Raw genomic sequence first — 11957 nt, forward strand, 5'->3', positions numbered from 1 at the left:
AAGCTGGGGTCTGTATCATTCTCTACCTCCCGTATTGTGTTGTTTTCATAGATTTTAACGGTTAGCTGAGTAAGATTACTCAACTGATTATTGATATGGCTAACTGATCTTCTAAGTAAACCCTTCTTCAATAGAATTTTACTTCTTTCTATCCCAGAATTGGGCTACTGAAATACTCATAATCTGCATACCTACAGTCGGAGACTGGATATACATGACTATTTAGTTCACTTATTTTTAACGGAAAGATATAAATTTAAGTCAATTGGCACCTATCACTATCATCTTCTGCTATATTTCTGTCCCAAATGTAGTATGTGAATTCACTAGTAACTAGATATTGGATAGAACTGCGATTTATAAGTTCATACCCCCCTTTCTGGAAAGAAGGGCGAGGAGCCAATTCCTTTGTCATGGCAACAGAAGTTCCTCTGTTTAATCCACAGAGACCTAACCCTTGGGATGTAGAGGAGCCATTTTACATGCTCCCAACATTTACAGAACTGCAGAAACATATACCCTTAGGCTGTAGAGCAAAGACTCACAATAATTTTTGCAGGATGGTTTGCGCCTCAGCAGCTTGTGAAGTGCTTTGAGCCTTTTACTACTGTACTTGGTTTACACTTACAAGATATTCATCACATGCATACAAAAATGATCCACTTTGTATTTATAGATACAACATCCACACCAAAGAACGTGGGATTGACACGGGGCTTGCACTGGATGTACGGATGGATGCTAACAAAGGAAAGCTGGTTGTTTTGTTTTCAGAATTAAATGGAGAGCCGCTATGCGAGAATGGCCCCCAAACTCTCAAACGAGTTTGTGGTAATAGTTTGTCCTATAGAAGCACTCAGGTACAAGTCTTGGAGTGAAACACAAGTCCTCGATATAGATTCCTTGATTGACAGGGTCAAGTTATGCATATTTGTACTATCTGTTTTTTCCCCCGTAGATTAGTGTATTAAAACTTAAAGTTGAAAATTGATTTGTTTTCCATTTTCAGAAGGAGTTCATCTGGACACTACTCTACCAATGTTAAAGAAGTTCTTAGAGGAATTTATAGGTGAGTATACAATACTAATGTTTTATTTCTGTTAGTTGTCATGGGCACGATTAAGTGCAAACTCAATATTCTATATTATCTAATTGAAAAACGAATTTGATTGTTATTTTTATTAATGACCACACCCTCGTGAATTCTAAGCTCATCGTCTGACTGTGTTCCAGTAACTCTCGCGCTTGTTCAAAGACCAACCATTACTGTTGCACCTTCATGTGATGTTGTGGTCATCATTGGTTTCACTATTGCTTACCATACATGAAAAAGTTTTATTTAGTCCCTTTAGCACAGATGCAATCACTAGTGTCACTCTTTGCTTGTAATAATTTTATTTACGTTAATTATAGGATAAAATCAATGAGTTGTTGCAAAGGGAGCTACACCACCCACTAAGGCAGAAATATGTGCTGAAGTTTGAAGAGAAAGCGAAGATGCTGACGTACTATAGCCACTGCTGATTCTGACGATGAAGCACTTCATGGTATGATACAAAAACATGCTGACAGAATTCAAGCTACGCGCACAAAATGAGATGATCAAGAAATTACAAGAAAATGAAAGATTCACTCTAAGCATGATCCTTGAACAACAAAATCTGATGCGCAGAAGAGGTCCAAGCGACATTAGCTCTGATAGAACAACATAAAACCTAATGCAAGAGCAACAGTAAAATTTTCACTTGTCAAATGTTTTAGACTTAGCATCATTTTTTTTATTGGAAGTGATAATCAGATGTTTTTTAGTTTGGATATTGTTTTAATAAATTTTAAGCTAACTAGTATTGTTCACAATGTTTATTTATTTATAGCTGCGTAATGTGTAATAAATCTCTTGATAATGATGGGATAGTCTAGGCTATCACTAAAGAGAATTTGGTGATAGCCTGTAATAACTTTTGAGACTGGTAATTTTGTCGGTAAAATGACAATGATATTGGTTGGAAAAGTTGTTTTGGAGACAATGATATTCGTTATTCACCATAGAAAGACAATTCTAATTGGTCGTTATTTTTAGAGAAAACTTGTTTTTGATCATTCATTTCTTATTCTGAGACAAATCCTACATTATGTGGTTCATGAATTTCTTCCATCAATATAACAACTTCCCAGATTTTGTCCACTATAGTGTTCAACTTTGGCAAGTTTATTTGTTCCCAGACCACCTTTCCAGTTCCTTATCTTCTATTATAATATGGTTGTTGGCCTCCATGGCCTTCTGGTGGATTGTCCATTCTTTGAATCTTATTATTTCCTCCGCGATTTTGAAATTGTTTTTCTTGTATTTTCTTTCCAATTCTTTTTGATCTGCGCTATCCATGGCTACCAGCTTTTGTTCCACCTCTTTAATGTTATTTCCTTGACTTCCCTGTGATGTACTCGCAACAACATTTGTCATTCTTGGAAGTAAAATTGCGTTCCCATTATTCGCATTAGGTATTGCAACCGGGTAAGACTCCATATCTCTCTGCTTTTCTTCAAGTTCTATATACTCCTCTTGACATTCGCGCAACTCTGACATTGTTATAGTATCTTTTATTCTGAAGATCTATGTACACAATAAATCCATAGGAAAAAAGAGCATTGATGAAGGCTAGTATAAGATTTCGTTCATCTACTCTTTTTCATTCCACTACACATGGTCCTCCAACGCGTGGTTATATTACGCAAACTCTCATTGATCCTTCTGCTAAGTCCAAAGGCCGTCTCAATCCCTAGTCTTGACATATTATTACTGATATATTGTCCCGAAAAGACGTTCTGTAAATGACGAAATAATCTAATGGTCCCCACTGAAAACCCTTCGAACCATTGCAAAGCTTCCCCTGTTAATCTTGCAGGGAAATACATACATAATACTACATCATTCTCTTCCAATTGCAACAGAGATCGGCTGTAAGATTTTATGTGTTGTACTGCACATGTGCTTCCATCAAATATATTTGTGAATACTGGTAAATTGCACTTAGGTGGTATTCTTGAAATTTCAATTTCCCTTGCAAAGGGTGTTTTTCCAGATTCCTCTACTGCTTCCTCTAACTGTCTCCTTCCACCATTTCTTCGTGCAGTCATCATTTCTCTTAGTTCTGCCATTTCTTTAAGAATTTATTCACTCATAGTTTGTTCTAAGTCCTGTCGCATAGGTCTTTTTAATATCGCTTGCCTCAATCTATTCTCATGATTATTCTGTCGCATGGCCTCTTGGATCTCTCTTTCTTCAGCTTCTTCTCTTCTTCGCCTATGCCTTTCTCTTTCATCTCTCATACGTTCATGAATAACATTATTTCTTTCATCCTCTTCTTCGCGTGCATATTGATCTCTAAATATTTCTCAACCATGCAATAGAATTCTTCCTTGTTCTGGATCATTTTCTTCATCATTACCTGACTCATAGTGTCTGCGATATCGCTCGCCTGTATTTTGATGTCTGTTGTTCCATTGACCTTCTTGTCGGTGATGATGCTCACGCAGTTGCTCGTATCGGTCATATTCTATGCGTCTCTCATCACGTTAATCTTGTAAATTATCACCTACCTGTAATTTCTCATCAATATTATCTAAAGGTTGTTCTCGACCAGCACCTCTTTGATTAGATTGGCTTCGTCTTGATAAACTTCTGCTTGTCCTAGATCTTGATCGTGTAGCGCTTCTTGATCTATGTTCTTGAAATCTGAGGTTTTCTTCTCCTAGAACTTCATTCTGACGTATCAATTTCACACGCTCTTCCTATTCTCTTCGCCGTTGTGCAATCAATCTTTGTCTAAGTTCTACAATCATCATAGTTTCTTCGTTTCCTTCAATCCTTCCTGCATCTACAGTTCTTTGTTCCTCTTCTTCAACAGAATTTGTTCGTGCGGTATGAATACTCACTCGATCGTAATCAATATCATTGTTCTGCTCTTGTGTACGCTGAGGTCTAATTGGAGTTGCATTTCTTTGATTTTATCTTTCTTTTATCTCTGATTGTTCAGGAATTTCTCCTCTTCTTCTTTCAGCAATTCTTTTACTCATCCTAGCTGTCGTCATTTGTTCAGCCGTAGATCCGATTCGTACCATCACCACTTTTTTGTATTAACAAATGAAAGACTATTTTAAAAATAATTGAAAGGTTCTAATGATGAAAATCTCAATTGTTTAAGAAAAAATGTTAGATCTAAAATTCCGCAGACTTGATTTCTAAACGAATTCACCAACAGGGTATATCACTCCGAGCTGTTTCTAGCGCCAAAATGTAGTTGCATAAAATCCTACAACCACATCCTTACAAGAATCTAAACAACACACTAAGAAATCATGGTGAAAATCATGGTGAAAATCATTCATTTACTCATTAAAATCTTAAATTGGATACAAGATAATATAAAGACTTTACTTGCTCTCCAAATAAACTTTCTCTCTCCTAATTTGTTGTCTAACACACTCTCTGAGATCTCTCTCATCACATGATTGCCCTTCCCTTTATATAAGAACTTAGATAATGGATGACAGATAATAGATCCCCTATTTTCAGAATCACCGTGGGTTACAATCGCTCATATACATTCACTCAACTTCGCACACTTTATACTTCGCACAGATCATCACACTTTACTCGTGACTATGCTGACATCATCAAATACGTCGTCTCAATTTTTCTATGTGCGATGATCTTCGCTTGTGTTAGATGATCTTTGTTTCGCATACCTAATGAATGTGGGATATTTCACTCCTACAACTTTTATTTGCTAAACACGACTGACACATAGAAAATTGAAAAGCAGAAACCGGCAAGCTATGCTTTGAGACAATGGCTCGTTTTCAGCATTGGATGACCCAAACGAGAGTGCCATGTTTGTAAAGAGGTACGTTCACCAACAAGAGAAGAAATTGGTGAAACAGGAAGAAGAGTATAAATACCCTCCTTATTGAGCATTCCTCGAAGTACTACCTCCCCAGTTTGGCGATCCTTCACAAGACTAAAAGAGTCATAGAATTCAAAGAAGACATTATTATCAAGGCAGAATTTAGAGACTGATAAAAGATTTTTAGAGAGATGGGGAACATGAAGAACATTAGAAAGAAAAAACTTACGAGTAGGAGTAGCAAGAATACCATCACCAGTATTAGAAATAGGCAAAGAAGAACCTCCAGCAGTTCAAATATGATCAGGTCCATTGTACTCATTATGAGTGTGTAGGTTGCGAAGATTATTGGTCATATGATTCGTCGCACCACTATCGGGAAGCCAATCATAGACATAAACAGAATTATGAGATGCATCATAAGCAGCTGGAGCATTAGAACCTGGTCGTCATCCTCTAGCAGTCTTTCTAATTTCTTATCCGTGGAGCATTTTCCACGACCTCCAATGTAACCTTTTCTTATCCGTGGAATCTCCCCAAAGAAAGTTTCGCATCAGTCTTTCTAATTTCTTCGCGACTGAAATAGGAATTTGAAAAGGTGAAAGATAATATAAAGGAATAGCCGCTAAAAAGCTATTAACGAGCTCAACTCTTCCGACTCTCGAGAGATACCTTCTCTTCCATGGATTTAGCTTTAGAGTCATTCTCTCAATCACCAAATTCCAAACTGATTTTAGCCTAGTAGAATCCCCAATAGAAATCCCAAGATAAGAAATTGGAAACTCGCCAATTGCACAACTTGCTACTGCTGCACATTCTTGAATACAGATCTGTTGAACCCCAATACCCATCATACAACTTTTGGCAAGGTTAACTTTTAGGCCTGTTTTAGCTTTAAAACTCTCTAACACCTCCATAAGTTTTTGAACCTCTTCTACCTTCGCATCTAAAAACACAATGGTGTCTTCCGCAAATTGAAGATGAGAGATTTCCATGCCATTTTCCTTTACATAGAACCCTTTAAGACAACCTTCAGTTTTTGCATTGTTCATAAGCTTATTAAAAACTTCAGCCACCAATAAGAATAAGAACGGAGAGAGTGGGTCCCTGTCGGAGTCCCCGAGAAGCTTTGAAGAATCCTTTCGTTGTTCCGTTGAGAATTACTAAAAACCTAGCCGTAGAGATACAATTTCGAACCCATCTTCTCCATTTCCATCCGAAACCCATCTTTTGAAGCACAACATCAACAACACCCCAAAGAACATGATCATAAGCCTTTTCCATATCTAACTTACACACGATCCCTTCTTTTCCTTCAATCTTTCTTGAGTCAATTAACTCATTTGCAATCAAAATTTCGTCTAGAATCTGTCTCCCGGCTAAAAAAGCACCTTGCGATTCAGAAATTAGATTTTGAATAACCACCTTTAATCTGTTGGCGAGAACTTTAGATAAATTCTTATAGATGGTACTGACCAGGCTGATAGGCCGGAAATCCTTCGACTCTACGACATCATTCTTCTTCGGAATTAAAGATAGAAAAGTACAATTTAAGCGCCAGTTGACACCCCCATTCACATTAAATTCCTCCACCACCTTCATAAAATCGTCTTTAATAACTTCCCAAGAAACTCTATTAAATTCAATCGGGAAACCGTCAGGCCCTGGCGACTTACTCAACTTGAAAGATTTGATAGTCGAGAGAATTTCATCTTCAGTAATTTCTCTTTCAAGCCATATTCTCTCTGCCTCGGAAATACTACCAAAAGACAGCTCCCCCAGGTCCACACATTCCTCCTGATCTCTAGAATAAAGCTTTTCATAAAACTCAGTCACTTCTTTTGCAATTCGATCTTGACACCAAACCTCCTCCGTACCAATCTTCTTTTGCTATTTGCGATGATCTTCGCTTGTGTTAGATGATCTTTGTTTCGCATACCTAATGAATGTGCGATATTTCACTCCTACAACTTTTATTTGTTAAACACGACTGACACATAGAAAATTGAAAAGCAGAAACCGGCAAGCTATGCTTTGAGACAATGGCTTTGACCGTTTTCAGCATTGGATGACCCAAACGAGAGTGCCATGTTTGTAAAGAGGTACGTTCACCAACAAGAGCAGAAATTGGTGAAACAGGAAGAAGAGTATAAATACCCTCCTTATTGAGCATTCCTCGAAGTACTACCTCCCCAGTTTGGCGATCCTTCACAAGACAAAAAGAGTCATAGAATTCAAAAAAGACATTATTATCAAGGCAGAATTTAGAGACTAATAAAAGATTTTTAGAGAGATGGGGAACATGAAGAACATTAGAAAGAAAAAACTTACGAGTAGGAGTAGCAAGAATACCATCACCAGTATTAGAAATAGGCAAAGAAGAACCTCCAGCAGTTCAAATATGATTAGGTCCATTGTACTCATTATGAGTGTGTAGGTTGCGAAGATCATTGGTCATATGATTCGTCGCACCACTATCGGGAAGCCAATCATATACATAAACAGAATTATGAGATGCATCATGAGCAGCTGGAGCATTAGAACCTGGTCTTCGTCCTCTAGCAGCATTATTCTTGGGCGGTGGGCATTTGTCACGAGAAGGATAAGTCACTGTATCCAACCTCTTGAGGCAATCACGAGCATTATGAAAGGGTTTAATGCAAATTTGACAAACAACAGATGGTTTTCCATCTCATGTAAGTGGAACATCCTCAGTGCGATTCATAGAAGCATCATTAGCAAGTGGTGAAGACAGAGCTACCTGATTTTGTGTAGTGACACGAAGATCATAAGAAAGTAGCATGGATTCAAATTCATCAGTTGTGATAACACCCATTGTGGTGATTAAAGTGCGAACGATTGATTTATAAGATGAATCAAGACCCTTAACTACATAATGGCGAAATTCTTTGTCGGAGACTTCAACACCACTGGCAGCAAGAGAATCCACTATATTCTTCATGGATTGAATGTAATCTGACATAGTTGAGCTTCCTTTCTTGACAGAAGAAAGCGACTCCTTAAGATGAATATGATGGGCGTCTGTTTTAGATGCAAAGAGTGCATCGTCCAGATAGAGAAAGAAGTATCACATGCTTTAACCTTGGCTAAAATAGGAGCAGTATGAGATGACATAATCCAACCAAGAAGTAACTTATCTGTGCGCCTCCAATGCAGAAACAATGGGTTAGGAAGGTATTGATGAGAACCGGTAGAGCCACAAAAGAACCGTCAACAAATTTTTCCAAGTCATATCCCTGTAAATAGGGTGTGAACTGAGCTTTTCATAGCAGGTAGTTGCAGCCAGTCAATTTTTCAGAAATAGCATCGTGAAGTCGTTCAAAAGGTGTGTGATCCATAGAAATAGAAGACATAGCAGAAGAAGACCCTGAAGATTGAGAAGACATAGAGGAAGTGGTGGAAGAAAATTCTGTAGATGATTGAGTCGAGGCAGTAGCCATGGTAAAAGAGAAAAGAGAAGAACTAACAGGAACCCTAAAACAGGTCGGAAGAAGGAACGACCTGTCTGATACCAAGACAGATTTAGGATAGAATAGGTTTCTCAATAGAGAAAACCAGAGAAGAAAAGTGTTTATATACATGTGTATTTACATGACTTGTCGCATGGGAACCTGTTGTATACGTGACCTACAAGACATAACAAATATGACTCGAGCTATAAACAGAAAATACACTTTCAATAGGAAACAAAGACAGTTTCCTAAACTCTTAACGGTCTGTCTTCATAAGGTTGGAATGGAGAGTCGTGACTGGTTCTGATCAAAAAAAAAAAAAAGAAAAGAGTCGTGGCTGGTGTATATGCACGTTATTGCACCGGTCTTTTAGAACCATAATCGGATACCTGGGTGACGTTTCGCTATTTTTTTTAGGGTACCAATAGGATTGAACATTACTATTATAATGTTCATTCTGAACACCTATGTTCTCATTCACCAATGAATTTTGCGCATCACCAACTGTTTGAAGGTTGCTTGCTTATTTCCTTTGAATTCCTTGGGATTTATGACCACATGATGGTGTATACAGAACGATCAGTATCCTGATTGTATAGCTGAAAGCTTTTTAAAGCATTGTAATTGCTTGAATTTATGAAGCAAAATCCTCTAGAGGAAAGCTTAAACTTGCATGATTATTCTTGTACATCCTACTATAAACGAGCTCAGAGATAAGGAGAGTTGAATCGATGTCTACTAAGACTAAAAAGTTTGGTCCGATTATACAATTTGATCTCTGAAACTATAACTACAAGTTTGCTAGTAGAGTCCTCTGAATGTAGACTCACTAATGAAAATCTTAGACTTCACCTAGGCGCCACGGCTATATGAAAGCTACTTCCCTCCATGTTCCCTTATTCCCTTAAGCCCTAAAACATGTTTATGGTGCAGTCTTATATTATAAGAATTAAAACTATATTGTATCTTCCCATATATTACACTACATACAAAACTTTTGGTCCTAAATAGATGTCTGTTGTTAAGAATCCAAAACATGTTTAGCCTCCTTTTACGCTTTAATGTGAGCCAAATACTACGTTTGAGAAAAAAACAAAAGGAAAGCACAAAGCAAACGAAAAAGTAGTTGCAGCATCAGAACTCTCTCATACAGTCTCTTTGCAATATGCATATAAAAGGTAGACATCAGTGACAAACATGGTAAGGTAACGATCTTCGATTGCCTTTCTTCTCTGTAGTTTTAAGATTTTGAAAATATGAAGCCATCTTAGCCATGTTTCCTTTGCCTAACTTTTCCTAACAATATGCGGACTTACTATTCTGTATAACTATTCCTTAGATTTTTTGTATGATAAGATACAAAAAAGTATATTTGCCATTTAAGAATCTCCAATTTTGAAATGCTGGAAACATGGAACCCCATTGTGGTATACAACTCTAGAGGATCAAAGAGTCGACATATAGTAATACTTGTGATGATACCAGCGACATGAGTTCCGCCAGCACCAAATTCTTTACCGATTAAAAAAAAAACTGAAACTTAATAACAAGATCTGTGTTTCTAGCAACCTCTTATCATGGCTTCTCCTGAAGTTGAAACACTTTCTTCGGTGTCTTGCTGATATCTCAAGAAGTGCGCACAATCGATGAACTCTGTCCTTCAAGAATATCCATTCATCATTTGGAATTCTGGATTATTTTTCTTTTCGTTATGTTCAGACCAAACTTCAAATCCAAACTCATTCTCCGTTTGGCCTGTTAATATAGAATATCCGATACAGAAGAACTTAATTCTGTTTCTTTCTTCTCAAGCAGTGCAAGTCTGCAAATCATTTGCATTTACAGTAGTGTCATAGTTGCAGCTATTTTGCAACAAAGTTCATTCCAGAATACTTTCTTGGCCTCATTCATTGCCACGTTCATCTACAATAACAAACTACGTACATATACATATTACAATGTATGCATACATTAGTACAAGTACAGCAACATATGAAGCTTTTTCATGGTCGTAGGATCTAACTATATATAGGTTAACCCCGGGTATTCAACGAATTTTGGACCTGTCTGTGTGTATATCCATATTCTCCGTCAGGTATTGACTTTTGTTTCTTATTTTTCTTTTAGCTAAAACTTGTGCACTAAAACTTGTGCAAGAGATCATAGTCTCAAGTATCCAAGTATTATGTCACAAGCAGTATAGCTACAGGAAAACCTATAGCAACACCCAGTACCGATAGAGAACAGATCTAAGACATGATACACAAACTCTAAGTAATAATATTATTGTGGAAGAACTATTACAAAGAAAATGCTAACATGAATAAACCCTAAGTTGTATAGCTCCAAATATAGTTCCATATACCGTGCCTATACCGGAGTAGGGTTCAACGTTGACCATTTTTTTTTCCTCAAACAAGGGAAGTTCGCAATTGAAGTGTCAACGTTGACCTTTTCTTCTTCCCTTTTTAAGGAAAGTTTGCAGTTGAAGGCCTATTTCCTGTCAGGATTGTAATTGTCAAACTCGGCAGGTCTACCACTATATAAGCAGGGTCATACCTACCTCTAATAACCTATTCAAAACAACAAAGCTAGACAAACATAGAGCAGCAAAGGAATCTTGCTTCTTGTGTTCCAGGCAGCAAAACGAAGTAGAGAAAGATAGCAAGCAGCAGCAATAGCATGATGCAAGACATAGTCGTGATTCGGCGTCCAGATAATGTTCCTCCAGGTTTCTTGTTTAAACCTTCAGACGAAGACTTGGTGTTACTATACTTGAAGAACAAGACTGAAAATCCACAAGGATTTCACGTTGAGTTTATGCCTGATGCCAATATCTACGACTGCCATCCCGAACGTCTGTTATATACGTATGAGTTTGCACAAGGAAACAAGGATGCATATTTCTTTTCTAAAAGAGAGAAGAAATTTGGACATGGGGATAGAGCTAACCGGATTGTAAAAGACGGCTGTGGACTCTGGAGTAAGTCGATACCAAAGAAACCTGTCAACGGAGGAGTGGATGGTAGGGTAATCGGTCATAAGAGTGGCCTTGTTTTCTTCAACGGTAAAAAGGAAAGTAAGGATGGAAAAACAAATTGGCTTATGAAAGAATTTGAAATATCTGATGAACAAGACCAATCGACTAAGAATAGCGAAGAAGCTGGATGCAGCAACATGAAGTCGTATGATTTGGTGTTATGTCATGTTTATGAGAATGTCGAGGACAAGAAATAAGAAAAAGGTGACAGAGGGTACGAAGATGCTATAAGAAATAGCAGTACTACTGTCGACAACCTATATATGAACATGTTTACAGTGTATATAAATACCAAAAATTTCTAGACGTTCCTTCATCGTAAATCGTTGCAGCAAGATTATCTTCAACATTAGAACTTTATATCTTATCTTAGTTAGACGTCTCGTCTGCTATTTGCTTTTCTTAACTTTAAATCTGTTGATTCTTGTTTATAATTAGGACTTTGTTTTGGAGAAGTGATCTAAGTGTCCTTTTTTCTAGTGTATTTTGTCTTTCTTTGGGCATTGCCGGAACACTTTTTTCCCAAGAGTAATCCAGTAA

The 11957-nt window shown here is 37.4% G+C and overlaps 1 protein-coding gene and 1 long non-coding RNA gene across 2 annotated transcripts; both read left to right on the forward strand.

Moving 5' to 3' along the window:
• The first annotated feature begins 1011 nt into the window (after positions 1 to 1011).
• LOC113329121 lies at positions 1012 to 1463 on the forward strand. The gene is made up of 2 exons (XR_003349723.1): positions 1012 to 1069; positions 1414 to 1463. It is a non-coding gene; the product is annotated as an uncharacterized LOC113329121 (long non-coding RNA).
• Positions 1464 to 11059: 9596 nt separating this feature from the next.
• LOC113329189 (NAC transcription factor 29-like) lies at positions 11060 to 11614 on the forward strand. The gene has a single exon (XM_026576155.1). It carries the CDS (start codon positions 11060 to 11062, stop codon positions 11612 to 11614), a length of 555 nt encoding a protein of 184 aa, XP_026431940.1.
• The last annotated feature ends 343 nt before the right edge of the window (positions 11615 to 11957 follow it).

This window comes from Papaver somniferum, unplaced genomic scaffold, assembly GCF_003573695.1.
Source record: "Papaver somniferum cultivar HN1 unplaced genomic scaffold, ASM357369v1 unplaced-scaffold_115, whole genome shotgun sequence".
NCBI lineage: Eukaryota > Viridiplantae > Streptophyta > Magnoliopsida > Ranunculales > Papaveraceae > Papaver > Papaver somniferum.

What these genes read in the sequence shown, in the direction of transcription:
- LOC113329189 (XM_026576155.1), top strand. Translation starts at nt 11,060, where the DNA reads ATGATGCAAGACATAGTCGTGATTCGGCGTCCAGATAATGTTCCTCCA.